Raw genomic sequence first — 24,896 nt, forward strand, 5'->3', positions numbered from 1 at the left:
GTTCAGTGAGGGAAAGGACTCAGATCTCGAGGGCGATTCGGTCCTGTATTTGAGATGTGCCTGCGTGGGTGCCCACACATAATTCTCACGTAGCAGAAAGAGGGAAGTTGTGAGAAGGGAAGACATAGAGCTATTGGCTGAAGAGCCATAAAGCTGTTTACAGAATGGCCACTTCTGTTGTATTGGAGAATGCTTCCTTTGAGAAGGGGTATGTGTGTGATGCAGCCTCTTTCCGTTAAGTCTATTTTGGGGAAAAAATTGCAGAGGATAATATATTACTAATTCCTAGGAATTTCTTATCAACCTAGCCGCTATTCTCCTTACACACCTGCTTAGAGCAAAATAAATTAAATCATCAATTCTCAGGAATACCAACCCAAGACTATCAAAATCTCCACTAAATCACTGTATTAGGGAAGCGCTAATTTTTTTAAAACAATGAACTGCTCCCCCAAAAGCAGTAAGGAACAGCAAGTAACAGTAGTGTCTGTGATTTGAGCATATAGTCCATTTCAACCTCGGCAAAGTCTAGGAATTGTTTTCAAAACAGTTTGGGGCTTTCTCCTCTTGGTGAAGATTTATCTGCATTTGGCAACTACTTTAGTTACTGTGGAGCAAGAAGTTTACTTCTCAATAGTTTTACAAATTATGTGTTTAACTTTGTCTCTATAGAATTAATTCGTGGGAGGTGGCGGGGAGGGGGGCTTTCAAGGGTAGTTTGCAAATTTGAGTTGTTAAAAATACAACCCTTTTACATTTGGAGTTTTTAAAGTGATAGTAGCCATTTTCCCCCTAAACACAACAGTGTGGTGAAGTTCTGTTTAAACCTGATTGCAGTTTGCATCTTGGCGTGTACACGGATTTAAACACTAAAATAAAAAAGAACTTAAATGTTTAGCAATAAAAAGTTGTTTAATCATTAAACGACAGCCGGTTTCTCTTGCCCTTTAAACCTGCATTTAATCAGCTTGGATGCTGGTTTACAGTGTCGTTAACTGCCAAGAGCACAAAGGAAAGGTTAGCGAGATCACCAGCAGCAGCAGGAAGCTCTGAAACGCCCCCTTTGTCACATGAAACACTCAGCTAGTCACTCCTTCAGCTGTCGCCTCATACTCATTCGGCTCCAAAGGCGGGATGTGGCCACAAAATTACAACCTCTACTTCCAGAAGCGGCTTCTCTCTTCATTCAAGGGAAGGAGGAAAGAAAGTTGTTCTTGCATTTAATTTCCTCAATGGCCATGCTGATTGTTGTTAACTGTGAATTAAGCAGGGGTCTTCTTGCTGCTTAAGTGTAAACTTGGGAGAGGGCATGTCATTTCAGACTCATAGGTGAAATGCCTAGATGTCCCTTTTTTGTAAAGAAAGGGGGAGTTGCGGTGTTTTATAGCCTTCTTTCAACACATGGGAGTTTTATCACTCATTTTAAAAGCACAACTTAACACCATTTCAAACCAGCCTGGGTTCCAGCCTCTGGATTGTTTTCACAAAATGGCCTCTTTCTCGGCAGAGCGGGGCGGCCACAGGTGCCTATTAATTGCTGTACTTATAGGAACTGAATTTATTCCCTTTATGGTAGGAAAAGCAAGAGTGTTCTCTGAAATTTAATTCTGTGCACTCCAATCTGTGACCACCCGCCAAGCCAGACTCAAGGAAGGGATCGCAACTTTGTGGAAAGATGAATTGCGACTCCACCCCCAGGCTGTTTCCTTTTAATTCCTTATTTTGACTCTGTTGGGTGTTCATTTTTTGCTGCCAAATATATTCACCACCCTGGAAGAGACAACCATTCACTTTTAAGTGGCCAGGTTATAAATAAAATTAGTAATGATTTTGTTCTGAAGAAGGCAAGGATCCCCAATTCTTGGTGTTTTATAAAATTGCAACTGTTGACAATGAGAAGGTACCTTATATATCATATACCAGAAATAGAGAAATGGAAGCCTGAGAGTTCAAGAGACTTACCCAAGATCTCATAGCTTCTTAGATGAAAGAAAATGGATTAAAAGCCAGAATCTTGACTTAAGTTCATTGTCCTTTCAGCAATCCACAGGACTTTACTAGGTTAAGACTAATGTCTCTGCTGGACTTGTTCTCATGGAATCTAAAGGCTTGTTGGTTTCCATTCTTCATATATACCAGCAAGGCTCCAAGACAGCTTAAGTCACCAGGATTCTCATCTTCTCCAAACTGAACAATCCAATTCCTTTTCATTTTCTTCAGTATTTCCATTTTCTTACCTTTCTACCATTTTTTAGCTTAGTCTGTACGCAGCAAACTTTTAGAATCTGAATCAAATATTCAGGAAGTTAGCCAGGTTTTTCTAAAGGCATTTGGACAATAATGTAGACATGTTCTGCATTTCTGTACTTTTTAGAACTGCTTCCTAGATTCCAGAGCTGACTACTGGATATTGTTCTCTGGCCAAACTTCGTTGAACTATTTCTGTCAGTAGAGGATTCATGTTTTCCATCATATTTCAGTGCTGTGTCCTTAGACACTTATGATTTTTAAGCAGTGTTTTGTTTTTCCCTGCTCATAGTTCATCATGACCACGATGTTTAAACATGAAAGGGAAGATATTGCTGATTTTAAAGACCTGTATTAACTCACCTTTGTATAAGAAATTTGAAAGAAAAAAAAAAAGCATCCTCTTGATCCTTCCTGAAGTGATGCATATTTAAGTAACTGGTATATATATATATATATAAAAAACAACAGAATAAGCCTTACAATCAGGTCTGAATTCTTCAGTGAATAGCCATTTCTACTCAACTCTAAACGAAATTTAACTGCACATATCTCTATACAGAGGATAGCCAGTCAACTCAGTGGGAGAAATACAATTAGTTCAATTGCTTCTTTCTTTTACTCAGATAAAGCCAGTAGTCAATTAAATGAATTTTTCTAATATGTTGAGACCTGAGTGTCTTTAACTACCATGCATGATGAGTATGGGATATGTGGCAGGGGATGGTTGCAAGTTGTTCTTATATAATAATCAGAACTATGGAGGGAAAGAAACCATGAAAGAGAAAAGGGATGGGAAGAGAGATGCTACCCTCAAGAAAAGCTGAATCAACAGAGACAGTTTTCAAGGTAAAATATATGAAAACCTCGATACAGTTCAAGTACTTTTAGAGGTGTTTTCAGTGACTCCTTTTGTTTCTTAATGTATATCCTGTACCTGAACAAAAAGCTTCTTTCCTGTTAGCTGGACAGTAGGAAGTAATCTATCTTCAACCTTGTTTGGTTTGTAAATAAAAATGTAGAAAGGGTTTGTTTAACTTTGGAAAGGCAGTCTCCATCCGCTCTTTCTCACTCTTTGTAGCAGGTTAAAGGGCATGGTCATGACCATCACCTTAATCCTTCAGGGACTGTTTACAAAAGATTGAAAAAACGTGCCAGAGCCAAACCTGCCCCCCTGCGGGACCAGTCCAGCTCAAGTTGGCTGGCAAGCAAACATGCTTTATTAACAGAAACTGAACAGAGAGCTTGGGGTAAGCAGGCATCTTTCAACACATGCTTTTTCCCTTCTCCTACTGAAGTTCTAATTTCCATGAAATGCCAGTAGGAAAATGGACTCTGGCCTATTTTCTTTTGGTCTGCTGCTTTGCAGCCATTGAGAGTCTATGCTTTGGGATAATGAAATAGGCTGTCATTTCCGCCCCCAAATAATACATTACAAAGTGGAAATGCAAATTTCCTGTGGAAGCTCTAAGTAGCAGGTGGTATTTCCTAATATATTGTTTTTGACCTTTGGGGAAATTGATATTATGAGCTGACTTTGGAAAATTAAAATAGCATCAAGGACCTACATTTTAAGTAAAGCAACCAGTATCTTACATAATTTTTAAAAATTAGATTGGAGTACTGCAGCAGGAAAAGACATACATATTTAGCACTTTTTTTTCCATTTTATATTTAGCTTTGATGTGCTATTTTAAACTATGGTGAACAAGAAAAGGGATAGGGCACAGCTGAATTTTCTAATTCATAAGTAAAAAATATAAAATTTATATATTATTTAAGTTTTACTTTAGACCTTTACTATTAAATAATGCTTTGAAATACATCAAGCGGTACAAAGAGTTAAGCATACAGCTGTTAAGATGGCAAATCTGAGCTGAGCTGAAGGTAGAGACATCTGTATTTTTCATTCGTTTGCTCAGCAGCACTAAATTTAAAGCTTGTTTTTTGTTCAGCATCAAAGAAAAGTTGTTTTATGGTTACTGGATTTTTTTTAAAGCACATATTTCACAAAAGGGCCTCAAGTCACTGGGTCGTTATATTCTCTTTAATTAGTTTTCTGCCAACAGTCGTTCTCCTTGCCATCTTGTTGAATAGAGAAAACATAATTATATTCTTTTTGTCTTCTCTTTGAAGAAAAAATTTAAGAGGTTTAAATACCATTCCGATTTTGGAATTTCCTTCTTTACTTCCTCCCAAAGCCTTCATCACACAAGTACAAAATGCAATCCAATATTGAAAGACTTGAGAAATATTCACTCCTGTAAATGTCCTTTATATGATTATAACTCCTCTGCTTATCAAGGGCAACAAGAAGAGAAGCCAGGATGTAGCAAAATTTATAGATACATGGTTATATGTGCATATGTATGTATATATATGTATGTTTATGTGTGGATATATATCCAAATCTTTATGTGTCCAAATATACACAGAATCTATGGAATACAAATTGCTAATTAGATTTCTTTGTCCTTTTTTCTGCTAAAATTCTGTAAGTGTGTAGACCATATTACTTGTCAGGAATCTTCATAGCCAATGGAGGACTGAAATATTTACCAACTCCAAGAAATTGGGCTTTGCTTGAATACCTTAAATAATTATCTTCATTCTTCAGTTGTTTTGTAGCACAAATGTGGCTTCACGATCCAGAATTTTTCAACCCAAGAAATCTACATTTTCATCCTAAGAAGTAAAAGCAAGATACTTCTTTTTCACTTAAGGTTTATATTAATTGTCATTGCATCCCTCCTTCCCAAAGGAAGGGCAAGTGAAAACCCAGTACTGTCAAAGCTCAGCTTATCTTAGACCCTCAGAGAATAGTTAATTTTCCAGAGAGTTGAGTGTTAACACCTTTAAATTTTAACTTTTAATTTTGTTAACATTGTACATGAAAATATCGCTAATGTGTATTATATGTATGTCTCTGACTACATTTGTAAATGCACAGAAGGTAATTTGATAAGTTGCTTGATAATATTTGGTCATTACAATGAGCATCAACAGACTGGTCAAAGAGCAAAGATTATATTCTTTCATTCTTTCTTCCTTCTTCATTTAGGAAGTGCTTACTATATGCCAGGAACTATGTGCCCACCCTGGTCCTTGGCACATGGAAGGCACTCAAAGATATATGTTGGATAAACAAAGAAAGAAATGAATAAACAAGTTCAATGGGTAGTTATAATTAGAGGTTCCATTCAACAGACTTTACTTTGGCTGCAGGGCTAGGCACTGTTTAGCTGTGACTGTGGCTAGGGCTATGAAGTTGTAGATAGTGAGCAAGAGAGGGGTGAATTTCTTTACCACCAGCCCATTCATGTCCTGTATCTCCTTGAAAAGTGCTCCAAACAGGAGAGTGCTTTTTTGATCATTGACTACTTTTCATGAAATTGAAGGGGAATCCTGAGCAGCTGCAAAACTCACTGGGCATTATGACAAGGTTGCCTGTCTGCAAAACTCATGTTCAAGTCAAAATTTAAAACAAATGTCTCCAAAAGACGGCTTCCTCACTTTCTAAAAAACAACAGTTTTAAGAACTACAGTCAATGTACTTCTCCTTGCCAGCACCATTCAAAATATCAGTGATTTTGGCACCCTTAGCACATGCCACAGGCACCAGCTTGTTGGCTTGTTCATCACACCTCTGTCCCATGTACACTAAGTTTGTTCTTGGACTTTGACAGAGGAGCATTCCTCACCACTTTGAGAATTTGGACTAGGATATTTTGGGGGGATGAATACAATTTTTAAAAATCATTATTATGCTCTGATTCAGCATAATGAAGAGGGAGAGCATGGTCTTTGAATTTAGACAACAGATGTTTGAATGCCTGCTTCATTCATTACCAGGCATTTGCAGAGTTCCATGAAAGCTTGTCATTTTTATTATTGTCACTTCATCATAAGATTATATACAACTGAGTAGACACAAAACCAGGCTAGAAGTTCTTTTTTTTTTTTCAACCCTCCTTAATATTTGTCATTTAACCAGAGCAATATTGCAAAGTGCCTCTTTAATTTAGCTTGTCTAAGCAGTCCCTGTAGAGTTTGCAAAATAGATCAACTTTCTCATGAAATCCATTTTTTAATAGCATTCCATATACTGAATGCTCCAGACAGTGAATCAGAGGCAATTCATACTAAGGGATAAAAAGGTTACAAATGTTTTCACAAAACTATACCCTACATCCCCAAGTGTCCAATTTATTGGTTAGTCTATTGTTCTGAAGAGATTGTTCACTGAAAGAATAAATATAAAAGATGGTAGGAAGTAACCATTAAAAAATGTTTTTATCCTTTTGAATATTAGCTTGCATCCTGTAAGCAGTAGGCAAATGCAAGGATAATTTCTAATCACTAGGTTCGTATTTAGCATCTCTAAGAAGAGGTAACCTGTCTTTAAGCTGTTTGCACCCATGGGGACATGATTCACTAATAAACACCGGTATAGAGTTGGAAAGCAATGCCAACACAGACCTGCTTTATCAGCATCATAAAACTGTTCTGGGAATAGAGTATGCCCAGAAAAATGAGTTCTCAGAAAAAGCCACAAAGATCTTCTATAAACTCCTCTAACAACCATAACTTACCTCATTTTATGCCTTACTTTGCAACAGCCTGGTCTCTCTTTTGGAAGATACTAAATGTCTGTCAAATGTTTAAATTCTCCAGACCATGTTTACATGGGTGTGTGTATTCCCTGGACAGTAGTTCTCAAAGATAAGGGCATTCTCAAGTCTTCTCGAATAGAACCAGCTAAATAGAATCTGGTCTCAGTCCTCTAATTTAGATTTAAATTTAGATTTAAATGAGATATTATTCCACTGGGTTTTAATAATTGAGAATTTACAAAGATTTTCAACAGTGGCACTTCCTAAGCATTGATAAATTACAGGGTGGGTAAATCAGTATTGCATTTATCTGCACAGGCCAAGAACAAACTTAGTGTACGTGGGAAAGAGGTATGAGGAACAAGCCAACAAGTTGGTGCCTGTGGTGTGTGCTAAGGTAGTAAATGTATAGTTGAATGTGATCTATTAGATAGCTACTTAGCCGTCCATTTGTTGTGCTGAGCAAGGATGTTTTCCAGTGCTTACTTTTTCCAGGTGTACAGCAATAACCACATTCTCTAATAACATTAGCAACATTTTATGCATTGCACCTTTTTTGCTTTTCATTAGAATACTGGAATCCACGATGTAGGATGTTTCCTTTAAAACCCCAGTCTACTTACGCGTTCACATATCCATGGTATACAATGTAATGTGTCCTGGCTAGGAGTGGGGGACACAAAATTTGCCTTTCATGAGATCCTTGGCGTCCGGCTTTAATGCCAAATCAGCGTTCCTTGTGTCTCCCTTTTCTTTGTAAAAATCACTGGAATATCCCCCAAATGCCATGTCTTAGTGGTGGGTGGAACTAAGGAACATCTGTTCTGATGCTTCCCTTGTTCATGTGGTTGAAAGTTGGTAAGTTGAATGTGATCTGCATATAGGAACTGGGAAGGTGAAAACTTGACTCGGCAGCTGGCATTCTTCCTATCGTGTCTCTTGGTTTTCTCATCTGCTCCCTGACGGGACTGAGTGGTGAGTGTCCATAGAGGTATCAGGCAACTCTAACATGGCCTCTTGGCATAGGTTACCCAGCAGGTCTTGGAGGGATCTTGAGCTCAAGAAAAAGCCAAGGAGTGGTTCCCCACATACGGGGTCAGAGCAGAGCATGCAAGGAATAGGGTAGAGGTTCCAGCTGTGATGGAAAAGGGCTTCTGGACCGAATGTCAACCAAACCTGTCTCCTCCTTCCTTGGTTCTGCTATGCCTGTCTCCACAGGTAGAAATGGTGGCTTTATTGCTTCCCAGCAGAAGAGAACTCACAGTATGGACAGATGGCCCTGAAGACACTCTAGTTGTTGAGTCTCTTGGGGAAACATCGGGAAAAGTAAATTGTTCAAATACTCAAGTTTTTTCACTTAAGCTCTGTATTTTCTTTGATAGCAAACTGTAATTGGAAAAATTAGCTTAATTTTAAGATTATATTTATATAGGAAAGATTATCAATTATTAGAACCATTGTCAGTGTTATTTGCTAAGCAGTAAACATATAGTTGAATGTGATCTATCAGATGGCTACTTAGCCATCCAATTACTGTTCAAGAATAGTCCATTTTAGTCGTCTTAGCACAAAATAGTTTCTTGAAAATTTGTTATAAATGAAATCTCTTTGACAGAAATATCTGCGTATTTGTGGTATATTATGCATGATCAGTATAGCCTAGGGGCATTTGTGTGAGTTTTGTTTTGTTTTATGGATACCTACTGCTGTTATCTTAAGAAAAGCATTTCTCTTGACTCTTTAACAGCCTAAGCACATACAAGTGGTAACTTTTGCAAGCAACCACATAACTTTGAACATGGAAGGAGAATTAAGTTTAATTAATTTTGTAACTTGCTAATTAGTTTTGAAGAGGTAAATTTTGAAGAAAATGGTGTGTTTTTTTTAAATCTTGAAATGTAATTGATAGTCATTAATTAAATTCTATAAAATATAGGTTCCTTTCAAAGGAAATCCCTGACAGTAATACATTTTAAAGCCCAGGGTGTTTGGAAGATACCAGAACAAGGGAAGTACTTTAAGCTGCAGTAAAGTCTTGCAGGGTTGCAGTTAAGTGCTTTAGGCACTGCTTTCTTGGTGCAGCATCATGTTACAGCAACATTATGAAAAAAAGCTACAGGGAATTCTCATACATGCCTAACACATATAGCTTTAATGTTCACATAGCTGGATCTATTCAACAAATGGGATCTGTGGGTCAGATGCAGTTTGCAAGCCACTATTATTAAGCTGTTTTACTGTTAGGTAATGGTTCCTTGTTAATATTATGAACGCGTGTGTTCTTTGCTCTTTGTAAATCTTTTGTCCCATTCATTTTTTTTTTTTTTTGGCCTTACAAGAATGTGGGGGAAGGGCATCCCTATCCACAAACCAAGTGCTTTAAATAGCAGGGTTAGAGCAAAATGAAGGAAATTAGATAACATCTTTGTGAAATGGATGCCTATAAACTCCACATCACACAATACAAAGGAAATTGCCATTGTCCTGTACAAGTTAGGTGAACAAAGCACATTAAAAAAAAAAACCTGTTCTGGTTGCCATGCATATTCCTCTTGTGCAGCTGAAAGCGGAATCTTGAAGGCCACAAAAATGGTACGGTTTAAGCTTAGGTGACAAACCGCCAAATCAGAGTATGTGGAATTTAAATTTACAGTGCAGAGTCTGGTAATCATTCGCCAGAGCAATACCAAGTTCTTTAAAATTGGACAGTGCAAATCATGAGCACGAGGAGTACTGCTCTTACCACTACTGTCTCTGCCTCCCCCAGCAGTGCTATTAAGTAATGTTTAGCAGGTTCCTACTGCCAGCAGTTGTGCTGTGCACTTTAGCTGCATTAATCTTATTTAGTCATCCCCTAAAATGAGGTATCCACATTTTGCAAATTAGGAAATTGAAGTTTAAATCGCTATAAAGCCACATAGCTTGTGCGTAGCTAGGCCCATTCCTGATTTCAGAGGTCTTTCTGGCTCCAAAGTCCTTGCTCTTCACCACTATCTTAAACTTCCTTTCCTTGTGTGTGAAGGGAATGAAAATCTTCAGGTACCATGAAAATCTTTTTGACCCTTACAAAGTAAATTGAGTTCCTTGGGGGAGAGTTTTCCTGAGGCCAAAAGCTGCTTCTTTGATACAAAGCAGTTTCCATATCCTGGAAACAGCAGTTTCAGCCAATGAGAGCAATTTACAAACATCCTTTCTTTATTTAAAAAAAAAAAAATTTAAAAACAAAACTACAACTACTACTAGTAGTTCCTCCCAGTACTCAAGATCAGAGATACCTCCACAAAGGTGGCAAGAGGCCCATACCAAAACATGTGTCATCTAGAGCTAAGGACTTGACTACCCCTGCATCTGCAGAGAGACAAGCATCTCATTTCAGTAGACTGGTTCCTAGAGTGGGGACCTTCCCCTGCTGAACTGACAGGGAGTGGAAAGAGCAGCATAAAACAAACAGAGGAATGATTGCTGGGCAGCAAAAGGCCCCACATACACCCTCAAGTTCTGTTCTTTCTTGGTTTAACTCCAGGTGACTCCCATCAAAAGTCAGTAGACTCTTTGCTTCCAAGATGTGGGCAGAAGCTCCTGCTAGTTACTTACTACCCATCTCTGGGATTCCTTTTGGACATGAGCAATGAGTTCCAGCCGGTTTTTAGGCAGCACGGCACACTCATTTAGCTGTCAGGAATAGCTACATGTACCCGTCAGGCCACACTGAAATAAACTCAAATCTGTATTTACCAGAAAAAAATTCCAAACAGACCAGGAAAGTTGAAACCGCCAGTGCTATCTTCCTAATAACTATAAAACTAAAACATGAGCATTCTACAAAGAAGGCCGTTCTTCCTCTGTCTCCTCTGAAACAGCTGGATACAGGCAAAAAGCTTTATATACTAGCCCAAGATAAACAATGCAAAGAAAAATCGTGTGCAGGTGATTTCAGAGGGTAGTTCTCACCAGTCCTCAAAGACAAACCACCACAGGGAATAGTAAAATGTGTGAAGTCAAATTGTGGTTGCACAGGGAGGGGAAAATGATGAGAGGTTGCATTTCGGATCTGACCTACTGAGGTTCAAGACTCTAGTGTATCTCTAGAATTGGAGAAAAATGAGTTTTCCACATGTTCCCTGTAAGAAATAAGTGTTTCAGTGGGTTTTGGGTCTAAATCCTCAGCTAATAATATTTTCCTTTTCCTTGCTTTGTCTTAGTTCTGTTAAAATAAAATTGTGATTGCACTTCTGTATCTATTACCCATATTCCTTTGTTCAAAACAAGTGACCCTTTCCCTGGTCCAGATGTAAATCTGATTTGTCAGAGTTGATTTGTAGTTATAGATCTGGTCTATTCAAGAGAGAAGAGACGTGGGGAAGGGAGGGAGTTGTGGGGAGTGGGGCATATGGGAAACCTTACATTTTTTTATGTAACATTTTATGTAACCTAAGTGTCTTTTAAAAATAAAGAATATATTAAAAACAAAAAAGAAGGAAGGGAGACCATCTGTCCTTCTACCAGACATCGTCATGTCTGGGAGTGCCACCAGGAACTCCTGTACCCGTCCTGTGACTCTGAGGGACATAGAACAAATCTAAGATGGCAGAGCAGAAAGATGGGAACCCAGTCATCTTATTCCCCCTGAATTAACCAACTCTGGAGGTATCTCCTCTTGAGGCTTTTTGGTTTCTTAGGTAAGTAATGCCCTGATTAGGTCAGCTTGAGTTGGGGGTCCCTACTGCATCCAAAATCATATGAGAGAAACTGTCTTATGTGAAATACTTGAGATTCATTAGAATTCATTATCTGCATTCTCATGAATTGATTTTATTTCCATTGTCCCTCCCACATACGCAGATCTACAGGAAATATAGGAAAACAAAATCCCATTTATTATGTCTTGCCATGTCTAAAAACTTATCATTTTCCTCTCCCTCCTTTTGGATCCCCAGAAAAAATAGCTCTCTTGTGTCCACTACTGTCTTGTTGGAGAGAAGACTCGTAGTTGTGTAAGCGTTTGTTTCCTGTGACCATGTTTCTCGGAGGGTGGCTCATAGGACCATTTACTTACATTGAAAGCAGTTTACTGGGCCCTTCCTGAATCAGAAACTCTGGGAATGGAGTCCAGGAATCTGCAGTTCTAACAACCGCCCTTTCTGAGGTCTGTGAAAGGTATCGCTACTTGAGAAAGGAGAGTGAGAAGACGAGGACCTCTTCCAGGCAACAAGGGGGTTTAAGAATTCATCAAGAACCTCCTTTTTAATGTACTCCTTGCAGAACACCGAGAGTCTCTTAGGGGCTGAGGCAGGCAGGTGGGTGGGCAATTTCCCAGTGTGAAGAATCTCCCCGGGAATTTTCCACTGGCAGCGTGAGCTGCTCTGCTCAGGGTTTGTGAATGCAGCTTCTCCTAGGTTGGAGCGTGCAGCGGTCAGCATCGATAGCTTTGACTCGTAATTGTACCTTAATGTAAATATGTATAAATGTTATACGTATATAGGAAGGCTTTAAATGGAGTGTTTTAAACTACTCCCTCTGTAGAGGAATGTGTATTTATAGATATCATGGGTAAAAAATAAGTGCCATGGGTGGTCACATTCCAAAGAAATGAGCACATGCACAAAGGCACCAGCCAGTGACTGCAGAGACCAGAGAGCACAGGGGATTAACAGCGATTCTGAGAAACACCGATCCCTGGAGGAGAAAGCAACCAAGATGAGAGGAGAGGTCTGATGGCATGGCAGAACCCAAGACATCACTAGGTTCTCATGTCTGAATGAAAAGCAAGCATCTTGATCTTGCCTCACTTTTTTTGTTGTTGTTTTGTTTCTTGTTTTTTAATTTTAATTTAATTTTATTTCTTCTTTCTTCTTTTCTCACATTTTCACCACAGGCGATAATATATAATACATGAGATCATAAACACCAAAGGGACAAGAACTATGTCTATATATTTCCTCTGTAATAGATACCACAGAATTGAGAGCTAACGTTTGTAACACACTCAAATAATTATTTAGCCTTCACAGCCTTACCTGCATTTTTTTTTTCTCCATAGAGTTTTCTAGGGAAATAAAAGAAATGAAAGGATTAAGTAGTGGATATATGGAGAGATAAGAACAGCCAGATGAGATTTCTAATTTTATAGAAAACTAGTGAAAAGCAAGATGCTATGCCTCTACGGTATCTTGAACTTTTTGACAAGAAAAAAAATGTTTTAGAGCAAACCTGTTATTGAAAAATAGATTTCTAATGTGTTGTCCCTTAAACAATATTAGAAACATTGTTTTGAACTAAGATCTTTAGAGGGTTTACATTAAATGCAGTTTTTCTTCTTATTTGGTAATTTTTCTTCATAGTGAAAGTACAGTCCTAGCAAGCTACATTTTGTTATCTTAAAAAGAAAAGAATGCTTTTTCATAAGGAGCAAAGAAATTGTTTAATAACCCCAGATTATTTCCTGGGCCAGTTTAGTGTAGTGGGAAGAGCTGTGGGGGCATGCAACCTAGGTTGGAGTTGTGGTTTAATTATACTCTGGCTTTATAATCTTTTGCAGGTCACTTATTATCTTCAGTATTGTTTCTTCTTATATGAATCTGAATAACAGTACTTCCTTTAGATGGTGGTTGTGAGGGTTAAATCAGAAAGTCCACTTTTAATCACTTTGTAAAACTATATATGGTTGTATTATCACACGATCAGTATCAATACAAAATAAAGAATCATCTCATTCTTAATTGTGATTAAAGAATGCTTGGCGCTGTGAATGTGACCAAGAAACCAAGTTCAGAGAGACATTTCTGGATTATTCTAAATAAAGATATGTATTTAGATATATATATCTATATTTCTGTTATCTTAAAATATATATTATATATAAATATTATAAAATATGTATTATAGATGTTTTAAGATAACAGGAACACTGATTCCAGAATCCTTGAGAGAAGTTGAGCTGAGAGTTAGGTAGTTCAGGAGTTGCCTGAAGCTCCTCTTATGTTTGAAGCAGGCTAGATTTCTGAAGATATGCCTGATGAAGTAGTTGGTTGATCCAAGAAGGAATGGAGACATTTTAATTTACAAATTTGAAAGAAGGGACATTAATCCAGAGAAAACCTTGAGGGAAAGTCTAGGAAGAAGATATCCTTGGAAAGACTAGAATGTTAGGAGCGCTCCGGAACTTTAAGAACCTGGAGGAAAGATAAGTCACTTCTGTGACTCTTTACAAATTTTAAGATATAAGCTAATGTTTGAGAATAGTTAACGTTTCTCGGATTGAGTATTCAACTTCCTCCAAGGAAAACAACTTAGCTGCTAAAGTCAGCCCTAAACTAGTGCCAAGAAAATACTGCTAAATTAAGGTACTAGGAGAGATATGAGTCAGTTAAGTATCGTAGAGCTCTCAACCCATAAACTATCTCTTTGTAGTCCCTGAGAACGTGGGAGATTACAAATAAATTTATCGACTCTTTCCTTAAGGAAAGGAAATGCCTAAAATCATGATTCAGCTTTTTAAATTCAGTTTCCATATGTAACTCTTATAGCTGCTGGGAAATACTGGCTACTCAAATCATTTTGTAAAACCAGTTTAATATGTTCTAGTCTAAGGCCCAGACAAATGTTCTTAGGTCCAAAGAAACTTTCTCAGTATTGATTGTAAATCTTTAGTCAAAATTAAGGGAATTAGAATTGTTTTAAAAATCATTTTATCTGTATCACAAGCACATGGGCAAGCACACAAGAAAAAGTATACATTATATACAGAATTATACATATGTAGTTTTAGTCCAAATCCAATTTGGCAAAACCACTATCTGAAAAATGGGTCAAATGTTAAGACCCATTTTAAACCTACGTCTTTAATGGGCTTTAAAGTATGTCGCCAACAAATTTGAATTATTAATTATTGCTGATCTCCAGTAGTATCTAATTTCGTTTTCATTATCTCACATATGTCTACCTTCCATCTAATATTGAACATTAGACTTTCTATCTGGCTAAAGTTGACATTAGCTGAAGTTTGCACTTAGGCCAGAGCATCTAGGCATATGTGTTTGATTTGTTGAAACCCAGCAGCATAGTGTTTCAAATATTTATTCATTTTCCTTTGGTGCTGCTAACCATGTGTGTATATGCAAAGTGGCCCATCTTTGTGAATGGTTATATACAGAGAAAAAGAAATATGTAAAGAGAGTAAATAAATAAATCTGAACCTTTTAAAAAACATACAGTGTTTCTGTTAAAAAACCTGTAGGATAAGAAAATAGGACTGAAACAGATTAACTCTTTTTCGAAGTAATAATCTCATAGTTTTCATTTGGCTTCTTTGCCTAAGGGTTAATTTTTTATTTTTACCAAAATATCTCAGAAAATCATAAAAATTGAGATGAAAGTTGACTCAAGAGATCATGTCTTCCTTTACCACAACCTGTATGTGACTGTTCACTTCAAAATGCTTTATATTCCCCAAAGCACAGCCATGTTCCATAAAATAAAATGCCTATTATACTGCTATAGCTCAGGAGCACACAAAGTATTCCTTTAAAACTAAGTATGGCTTTGATAACACTACCCCCATAGCTACATCCTTGTCTTTTTTGTTTTCTGGTTTTTTAATTATAATCTTTAACTCTCCAAAGTGACGAAAAAGTATCTTTCTTTCCTGCCTATATATCTTTGTGATAGGGAAGAAGTGATGTTTTACCTCTTATGTTTAGGCTTCAGATTTTTGTCTTGCATTTTTTTCTTCTCTGAACTTATCTCTACTTTCTCATTCTCCCTATTACAGGCAGTCATCTCTTTAATCTTTCCTACAGTTCTTCTTTTTCTCTGTGCTTTGATGATGAGGGCTCCATATACCTAAGATTACACTGTAGGAAAAAATTAATCTAAAATTGTGCTTTATATTCTACTATGTACATCCTCATTTGTCTCCTCAAGCAGACTCCAGGCTCCTTCAGATAAGGAAATGTTTCTTACTCATTTTGTACACCCAGTTCCTGCCTGATATATAGTTCATCAATTATTAACTAGTATTTGATAAATCAGTGAATAACTTCATCAAGTCAGATTACAAAAGAATGTATTTTGAAACTAATCAGGACACAGTGATTTTTAAAGAATTCCCCATTGATCTTTTTCCTTCATCCCACGTGTCTGAAAGATACCAAAGGTAAAGACTCTGAAGTGTCAGCTCCCAAATGTGCTCTCACAAGGGCTGCTGGGACTTGCGGCCCTACACACATGGGCTAATGTGAAAGAACACCAACTAGTGCAGATTATCACTGTTCTCATCCTTGAACCGAGCAAATGAGGCCAACAGCAGTGGGGTCACTTTGGTAAAATAACCCAATAAATACTTTTGGAATGATGCTTACTTTTGTCTTTTGTCTTACAGTCTTAGGGTAGAGCCAAGTAGAATAGAAAATAAAGAACACCTCCCCTTCCCCCCAATATCCAGCAGAAATTCCAGAGATTTTGCCAAAAGTCCCCATAGATTTATCACTTCTTATGAGACTTCGTCCAGAGAACTGCAAAATCTCCTTTGCTCTATAAGGGCCAGATGTTACTGTCAAATTGTAACCATCCATGGCTACATATGTGCATGCATTGCACAGCCATCTCTAAGTACTCACAGGAGGCACAAAAAAAGAAGTTATTGCCCAACCCAGACTTTTACTAAGCCAGAGGAAAGTTGCCACTAGTTAGTCATGTTTGATGGTTTCTCCTTTTTACCGAGGCCTCCCACCACTAGAGGGCAGGGTCATTCTCAACTGAGGAAGCCACAAAAGCACAACTTCCAGCCCAAGAAAAGTGGTTTGTGCAATAGGGATGTGATTTGTATAGCTATGGCTGAGTCTCATCCTCAGATTGTCTCATCCACCATTTTATCTGAAGCAAATTCTTCAAACTTCATGCACACCATATTCATATCAAATTACCAAAATGCTTTCCTTCAGTAAATCAAATCATGTTTTTCATCTGGTGTTACAAAATACCCAGGACTCAGCTCCCCTCTATTGGAGGTCATAACTGAGTGTTATTTTAGATTTAATTAGAAATCAGAGTTTTATTCTACAGCTTCCCTGGATAGCCATGGAGAATTATTGTTTACAGATTATTTCAGCCTTCCAGTTTCATTGAGGAGGTTAGAGTTCAGAAGGGCTGAGAGTGACTTCCAGAGTATAAAGTTCATATTTAAAAAGCCACCCAGATATAAATACTGACATTCGAAGTTCAGAAGTAGTGACGTTTTGTATACAGCCAATTCAAGCAGCCATGGACAAGTGTATTGATTATGTCATTTCACGAAAGGCGGGAAAGAATTCTCATTCTTCAGTGGTAATCGTAATCCCCTTCCAGTCAGGTTAATATCATATTAAAAGAAAATATATTCAGAACAGCACTATGAAATTTCAAAGGATGAAAAATATATTTCTCAGCACATAAATGGAAGTGCATCTTGCTATATGACTATATACAGAGAGAAAGGTCATTTTTTGGACCTTTATAAACTACTTGGGACAAAGGGTCAAAATGGATATTGTTCAAACCACAAGTTAAAAAGAACATCCATCAGTAAGTACATTGTACTGCGCAAAGATTTTCCTGGCCTTGATGTTTCAAGGCCGCGTTTGGAGTGTTTACATAGAGACTGGACAAATTACCTGTCTAGAACCTGAGTTGTGTCTGCTTATTCAATTGGCTTGACACTCTTTACTAAAAATAACCAATCAGTTCAGTCCAGAAAGCAATTGAAGTAAATTGAGCAATAGGTTGGGTTTTGTTCGTTTGTTTTTTTAAATTTTGTCAAAATGGTAGGGATAAATTCATCAATCTGTTCAGGCCGAAAATGAAGCTAGTCTCATTTGTGTGGATGCAAACAGTCATAATCCCTTATATTTCGTTGAGTTGAACTACATATAAAGGACTTCCTTGGAAGTTTAAAAACAAATAATTCTTTAGCAAATATTTTTCATGTGATACCAAATTTAATTTAAAATTTAATATAATTGATCTCATCCTGTGAGATGTTATTTCATGTTATTGATTACTAAAGTGTAACTCTCCTTAAAAATGAAGGTTTGTGTGTGTGTATGTGTTTTGTTTCTTGGTTTTTTACTTTTCAGTAAATGTCTTTGTTGCGATGAGAATGATAAACAATCTACATGAGAAATGATTGTGCCAGGGAATAGAAGCACCTGTTGATTGAACAGTGGTCATATAATTTTAAAAACAAAATGGCCTACTGCCATCTGATTGAAAAAATACAAGGAAATTAGATTAGATTAAAATTCTGCCGCTTACATAAAAGTCAAGGACCTGTCTGCAGAGACCCAAATGAAGAGCTGTTTTCTTTCAAAGGGCAATTTAGGACACTGTGTAATCATCTTCCTTACTTTACTATACATTTTAATGTACCTCATTTTTCAAAAATTAAGTTGATAAGCCCAGTTCAAGCCTCTTTTCATTTAATGTTTAGATTGGTACTAAAAGCAATTGCAAATGTCTGGGACTTTGTCATGAGGATTTTCTTTCAATGCCTACTCTAAGAGGTGGCTTAGCTGTTTTAAGTATTAGATTTTAAAAACTTAGACTCTTTGGAACCACAGGTTAGAGTCTCCGGAGGACTGGGGAACCCCTTAATTATTCTGAAGTAGGCAGGCTATTTCCTACACAAGTGTCTTTCTGCAAAATTTAAAACCCAAAATACTCTGTAGAATTTAAAAATTCCATAACTTCTTTCCTCCCATTTGGAGAAATGCTTTTTGCTGTGTGATCTCAGAAACCTTAAAACATGCTCCTTCCTTTTTAATTTTTCAGTTTTTCAATTTTTCCTTTGCAATTCCTTAGCAGGCTGTATCCTAAGCTATTTACATGGGTTTTCACAATAATATTAATTTGTTTAAGCATTGTATTTTCAATGTACTTTCAGGTGTATTAAGCAAGTCTGTAATAAGGCCTATAACCTGGAGAGAACTACACATTGAAATCCGTGTGGCTAGAGCTGACCTTTCTTCATCTTTACATGATACATTCAATTGAAGGGGTCTTTTAGTTCTCTTCATCGTTTTATTTGAATATCATATTAATCCAAAGCATTTCTTCAAAGCCCTTTGTTGTTGCTGCTGTTGTTCTTTTGTTCTTAAAGAAATTTCTGTTTCACCCATTGACCCATTATTGTATTTTATAAGCTTAAAGGCAACAGTGAAATGAGAAGATCTTTATTACAAATCGTTCAGAAGGTGTAGCAAACTAACATAAAAAACTCAGTTTCAGTGCATTGAGAGGTTTGCATGCCAAGTCTACAAAAGTGCCTGCACTGAAAACTCAACTATGTGCACAGACTTGTTAGAAACAGAATCATCAGAATTTCTCAGATAAGCCAGTTGGGAGGCTTTACTGTCTGTTGTCTAGAGCAGTCGCTATGAAACCCACTCAGACTCTCCACAGTTAATAGTGAAGGAAGAAACGCCAAGTGGGACAGGGCAGCTGGACCCTCCCTGTGGGCCTGACTCTTGTCCACTGGGGCTTATTTTTATCAGCAATTGTGAGGATGAGAACCGGGCCCTGCTGGGGCAGCCACAGGTTTCCCTTCTCTGTGTATAATGGGGAGTCAAAAGAGAAAGGTGAATCTGGGGGTGGACATCAAGGCTATGAAGTACAGCTTCTCTTCCTGAATTCAGGATCTGGATTTGACTTTTTTTTTAAAGAAGAGAACAGGTTCCCTCAGAGAATTATACAGGGCATTAAGAGAATTGGAAAGAATCGGGTGGTTTTACCTTTAGAAAATAATGCCTTTGGAGAGCTTATTTAAATTCCTTGTGCCTTAGTTTCTTTGTGAGCCATGGGAATAATAAGGCCTGTGCCTCCCAATCACAAATAAGCAGCTCTTAAAATAAATATAAAGGAGTTTTGCTTCTCTATGGGAAATGCATGCACAAAATATTACTTGTTTATTAAGGTACATGAAAATATACACTTGATCACACTAAAGATTAAGATGCGTAATTGATATTATTCTGTCCTTCTAAAAATATAGTGGCCGACCATAGTTTTAATGACAAGACCTCTAAGGAGGTTCCTAGTTCTTCAGCTAGGAGATGCCTCAAGGAGAAGGGAGGACTAGCAGTTTGGTGTCCAAAAAGATTTCCAGACAGCAGTTTTTTTTGTTGTTTTTTTTTTTCTTTCCCTTTTTTATGAATGGCAGTAGTATTATGCTTCAGTCTGCATTTTCTACCAAAGCCATTCATAAAAATAAAAACAAAACAAAATAACAACAAAAACTTTTTTGGCAGGGTCTGGAGCCATTGGGTGCCAGAGGCTGGGAAAACATCCTGGGAGCCGTAACCCCAGCCCGCACTGAAAGTATTCAAGGGTCTGTTTGTTTGGTGGTCTGAAAGCTATGAAGTGCTATGTGGAAGGGCAGCTGGTGGAAGTTTTGTGACACAGACTAGGCCGAGAGCCAGGGCTGGCAGCGTTTCAGACATTGTCTTTCCCCTCATTGAAGTGTCAGGACCTAATTCATGGAAAATTGGGTGAGCTGGCAGCCCTTTCAGAGCATTTCATTGAGCCGCAGTGTGCAGGAGTCACATGAATGCAAGATCCTCGGCCAAAAAAGGAGGGGGGATTTCTGAGCAGGAGGAACCAGTCAGCCTGCAAGAATGTTTGTGGATTTGAAACAGTTTGGGAGTAAACATACAGGTGTAAGCGGCAGGAAAAAGAGGTGGAAGAAAAGTGGTCTGTTCTTAGAAATGGCCCTTTTGAAATGAATACTCTCTTAGCACATGCTTCTGAGTCCTAAGAGGCAAGAAGTCCTAATCCTTGATTCATTTCCACCTGGAGAAAACATCATCTTAAAACATGCACTTTTATGACATCTCTACTGTGACTTTAAGTCAGAAGGAAGGATGGTGGTTTTTCCAGCGAAGAAAATTATCTTGCCACTTTTATTTTCATCTTGTTCATCTAAAAAGAAAGCTTTGATGATTTGACTATAACTTTAATTCACCAGCAGTAAAATACTAAACCATCAAAGAAATTCTGGAGATGAAAATGAATAGGAGCTCGACTCCTCCGTAGTATAGTGAATTTACCCTAACCTCTGTAGTTTGGGACAACTATAGCAATTTTATTTCTTTCATTTGTACACTGAAAGCATGTCACTGTCAACATCAAAGTGGCTTAGTTGCTCATGAATCTCCGCAATGTGTAGATAGAAAAAGAAGGCTTTTATTCAGATGTGAAAATGAATACTGTAAGTAATCCATCAAATAGCTTGGTCTTCAAATCCACCTTGGTCAATACCAAAAATAACTTAATTTTTTTTCTAATACTCTAATAATTAGAAAATTAATTTAGAGTAGGTGAAAAGAAAAAAGTTCTTAGATGTTTCACTCAATATTGGAAAGTTTTTCTTTAGGCATAATTAAATAAATACACACATGCAGACAACAAAATATTCTGCAAATGATATCAAGAAAGTAAAATAAAAAGAATGGGAGAAAATATTTGCAAATCATATGTCTGAATATATAAAGAACTCTTACAATTCAGTAACGAAAAGACAAAAACTTTTTTTTTTTAAATGGGCAAAGGATTTGAATAGACATTTCTTCAAAGAATATATACAAATGATTGTAAGCATATGAAAAGATGCTCAAAATCATTAGTCATTAGGGAAATTCAAATTGATCCACAATGATCTTCATACCCAGTAATATGGCTATAATCCATAAGAGAGGCAATAACAACTGGTATGGATATGGAGAAATTGGAACCTCATATGTTGCTGGTAGAAATGTAAAATGGTACAAATTCTTTGGGAAAGAGTCTAACTGTTCCTCAAAAAGTTAAATATCTAGTTACCTACCATATGACCTAGCAATTCCACTCTTAGGTATATGCCCAAGAGAAATGAAAATATATATCCACATTAAAACTTGTATGAATATTCATGGCAGCATTCATAATCAAGAAGTGGAAACAACCTAAATGTCCATCAGTGGCTGGTTGTATAAATAAAATGTGGTCCATCCATACAGTGGAATATTATTCGGCAATAAAAGGAGTAAAGTGTTCATTCTTCAACATGAACGAGGCTTGCAAACAATATGCTCAGCTTATTGTATGATTGCATTTCCATGAAGTGTCTAGAATAGGCAAATTTATAGAGACAGGAAGTAGATTAGTGGTTGGTTACACTTGGGAGGCAAAGGAAAGAGGGAGGGAATAGGGATTGACTGCTAATAGGTACGTGATATCTGAGAGGATGAAAAAGTTCTAAAATTTTCTTATGGTGGTGATTGTACAACCCTCAGAATATTCTAAAACACTTTGAATTGTATGGCAATTGTAAATGGAATTGTATGGCATATGAATTAATTATATCTCAATAAAGCTGTTAAAACAAAGTATTGACAAATTAAGGCACTTTCACTCCTCATTTTGTGAAATGCCAACTAAAAACAGAGTAAATTGAATAGCAGGTTTAATTTGATACAGCTGAACTATATGCCAGCCTTTAATAATTGTTTTAATTGAGAAAACCTGCATTGTTATAGCCCTAACATATAAAGATCATGTTTAAGCATTGTTTAGCCTTAGATATACCATTTGAACTTTGAAATTTTCTTTACTTTGCAGGCAATTGTATACCTTTAAAATGTACTTGATTTTTTTTCATTACATTTGTTTCATTTTAAATTACAACTTTTTTTTTTCTTTTCCTTAGCCACAACAAGTGGTTCAGAAGAATCCTGCTCAGGTAAGAGATGGGCATTATAATTCCTTTTTCCCAATTAATATAAAAAGTAATATAAAACTACACTGGAAAAAAAGTCCCTAAATTAAATCTTTAATTAGTGTTTTTCTAGTTTTGAATATGTCAGCAATGCAGCATTCTTGAAAATTTGTTGCATCCTTCAGACAAAGTCAGGAATATATGGTCTGAGATTGCCTCATTGAAAAAAACGTAAAAGATCTTAAAAGTAAAACTATTTTATTTCAGTGCCTCATATGCAAAACATAAATACTTAATCCTTTCAGGTGTTTTGCCAATTTTTAAACATCAAATTTCCTCCTTTCCACCTGACTATCCATATTCCAATGGCTTGATACAGCCCTTATTAGCTGCAAAATGGTTTGCAATTCATGACTGGAAACATCTGTTCACTGAGTTATTCCATAACATTTGATGATCCCAAAGCTCCCCATAAGGGTGTGGGAAACTGGGAAATTAAGTTATACCAGTTTTGCAGATTGATGAATTCTCAGGTCTTGCTTAAATGGCCAAATTGCAGTCTCTGAAAAGCTTTTGGCAACATCAGAATTAGGAAGTAGCTTCACTTCCCGTTTTCCGTATGTCTTGAGTTCCTTGTCCTCACTATAATCTGTACATAGAAACATAAAAATCATATTTATTGAGAAAGTATGTCTTGGAGAGAAGACTCCTGAAGAATAAATTAATTATGATTTCCAAATATGAGAGCTGTTATGAAAATATAAGAATGCCCTGCTTTTCCCCCCTTCTGGGCTTAAACAGACACTCAGGAACTCTAGGTTGAATCCATGCAGAAATCTAGGTTGAATAACTGCTAAAAGGCGTTATTAAGCAGTGTCATTAGTTACCAAGTTCTTTGTAGATTTCTTACATACTGAAAGTTTTTTTTATAACATAAAATATCCATGGAATCTAAAAAAAAAATGTACCTTATAGCCCTTTCTCTTAGAACAATTTTGCCTTGCCTGGGAAGGGCCCTCTTGGCAGATTTTACATCTCTACTATTCTTTCAGAATGCTGCTTAGAAGAGAATTGGAGTTCTAAAATATGGTTAGGATCCCGAAAAAAATGTATTCAAATAATTATACTTGTACTTTAAGTAGAATAAAACAGAGCTACCATTAAAAAATCATTCTCATTGCTGCCCCATGCCTAAAGCCCAGGGGTGGAGAGGGGCACTAAAAATAAATACACAGTGTTTGTAAGCAATATTAAACAAATATATATATAAAAACAAAAATTTTGCATTTTAAGTAAGGGATCCCAAATATATTTAGCCTCTCATCCTTCCTCAGTAAGTTAAAATCAAGAGAAAGTGAATTTGTAATTCTGGGCATTGGGGTCTAAAAAAACTGCAGTGTTCATTGAAGCATCGTGGGTTATGAACTGTAGATGAACAGCATGATGTAGTCTAACATCATTAATTCAGTGACCCCTGTTCTTCATGCTGTAGAGAAGATGAGCAGAATGAAAACATTGTCACTGCATCTGAAAGGGTGTAATGTAGTTCAGAGTTTCTCAGCGTTGGCTGCATTTTAGAAGTACCTGGAGAAATACACACACATACATTCATGCATGCCTGGACCTCACCCAGCGGTGTTCTGGAGCCAGCTCTTGTGAGCCAGTTGTGAGCATGTCTTCCCAGTTCTATTTCAGTGATGACAAGTAGGTAGCCTGAAATTGGTCATGGGTGGAAGTATTTACAACATGGAAATTGGCAAACACTACAAATCAGGGCTCCCCACCGCCCACTCAGAGCAAGTTGTTAAGCATTCACCTACATACACCACTGGTCCCACCCCTCAGATTCTGATTATTTGGTTTGCTCAAGCATCGATTTTGAGTTTTTTTTAAGTCCCTAAGTGATTCTAACATGCAGCCAGAGATGAACGTACTCAGTATACACATATGAAAAGACTTTTGAACATTTGTTGAGCAAATTATCGCCGAATGTCAATATATATGGGCACATAAGGGACACAGATGAATAAGTGGACTGCCATGTGGTTACAAAAGAGATGGTTCCTGGAAGACTTTTGATTTTGTTGTTGCTGTTTAGCTACTGAAAGAAAAACAGAGACATAATTAGGGGAAAGAGAGGAAGACGATATAAATGAGATGAATGGCATGTACAAAAGTAGAGAGTAACAATTAAATCATAAACACAGGCTATTAATTTGTACAGGACAGAGTGCAAATTAGCAGTAATACACCAAGAAATGATAGAAGTGAAATTGTAGGCATTAAGTTTTTTTCCCATCCTAGAAGCAATG

The 24,896-nt window shown here is 37.1% G+C and overlaps 1 protein-coding gene across 1 annotated transcript in view; it reads left to right on the top strand.

The window, feature by feature from the left end:
- Positions 1 to 24,896, top strand: part of HMGA2 (high mobility group AT-hook 2) — a 130,053-nt gene that overhangs the window by 95,094 nt on the left and 10,063 nt on the right. Inside the window, exon 5 of the mRNA XM_023591884.3 lies at positions 22,576 to 22,608. Within this exon, the coding sequence (XP_023447652.1) occupies positions 22,576 to 22,608 (33 nt within the window). The remainder of the gene's footprint in view (positions 1 to 22,575; positions 22,609 to 24,896) is intronic.

Source organism: Dasypus novemcinctus, chromosome 12 (genome assembly GCF_030445035.2).
Source record: "Dasypus novemcinctus isolate mDasNov1 chromosome 12, mDasNov1.1.hap2, whole genome shotgun sequence".
NCBI lineage: Eukaryota > Metazoa > Chordata > Mammalia > Cingulata > Dasypodidae > Dasypus > Dasypus novemcinctus.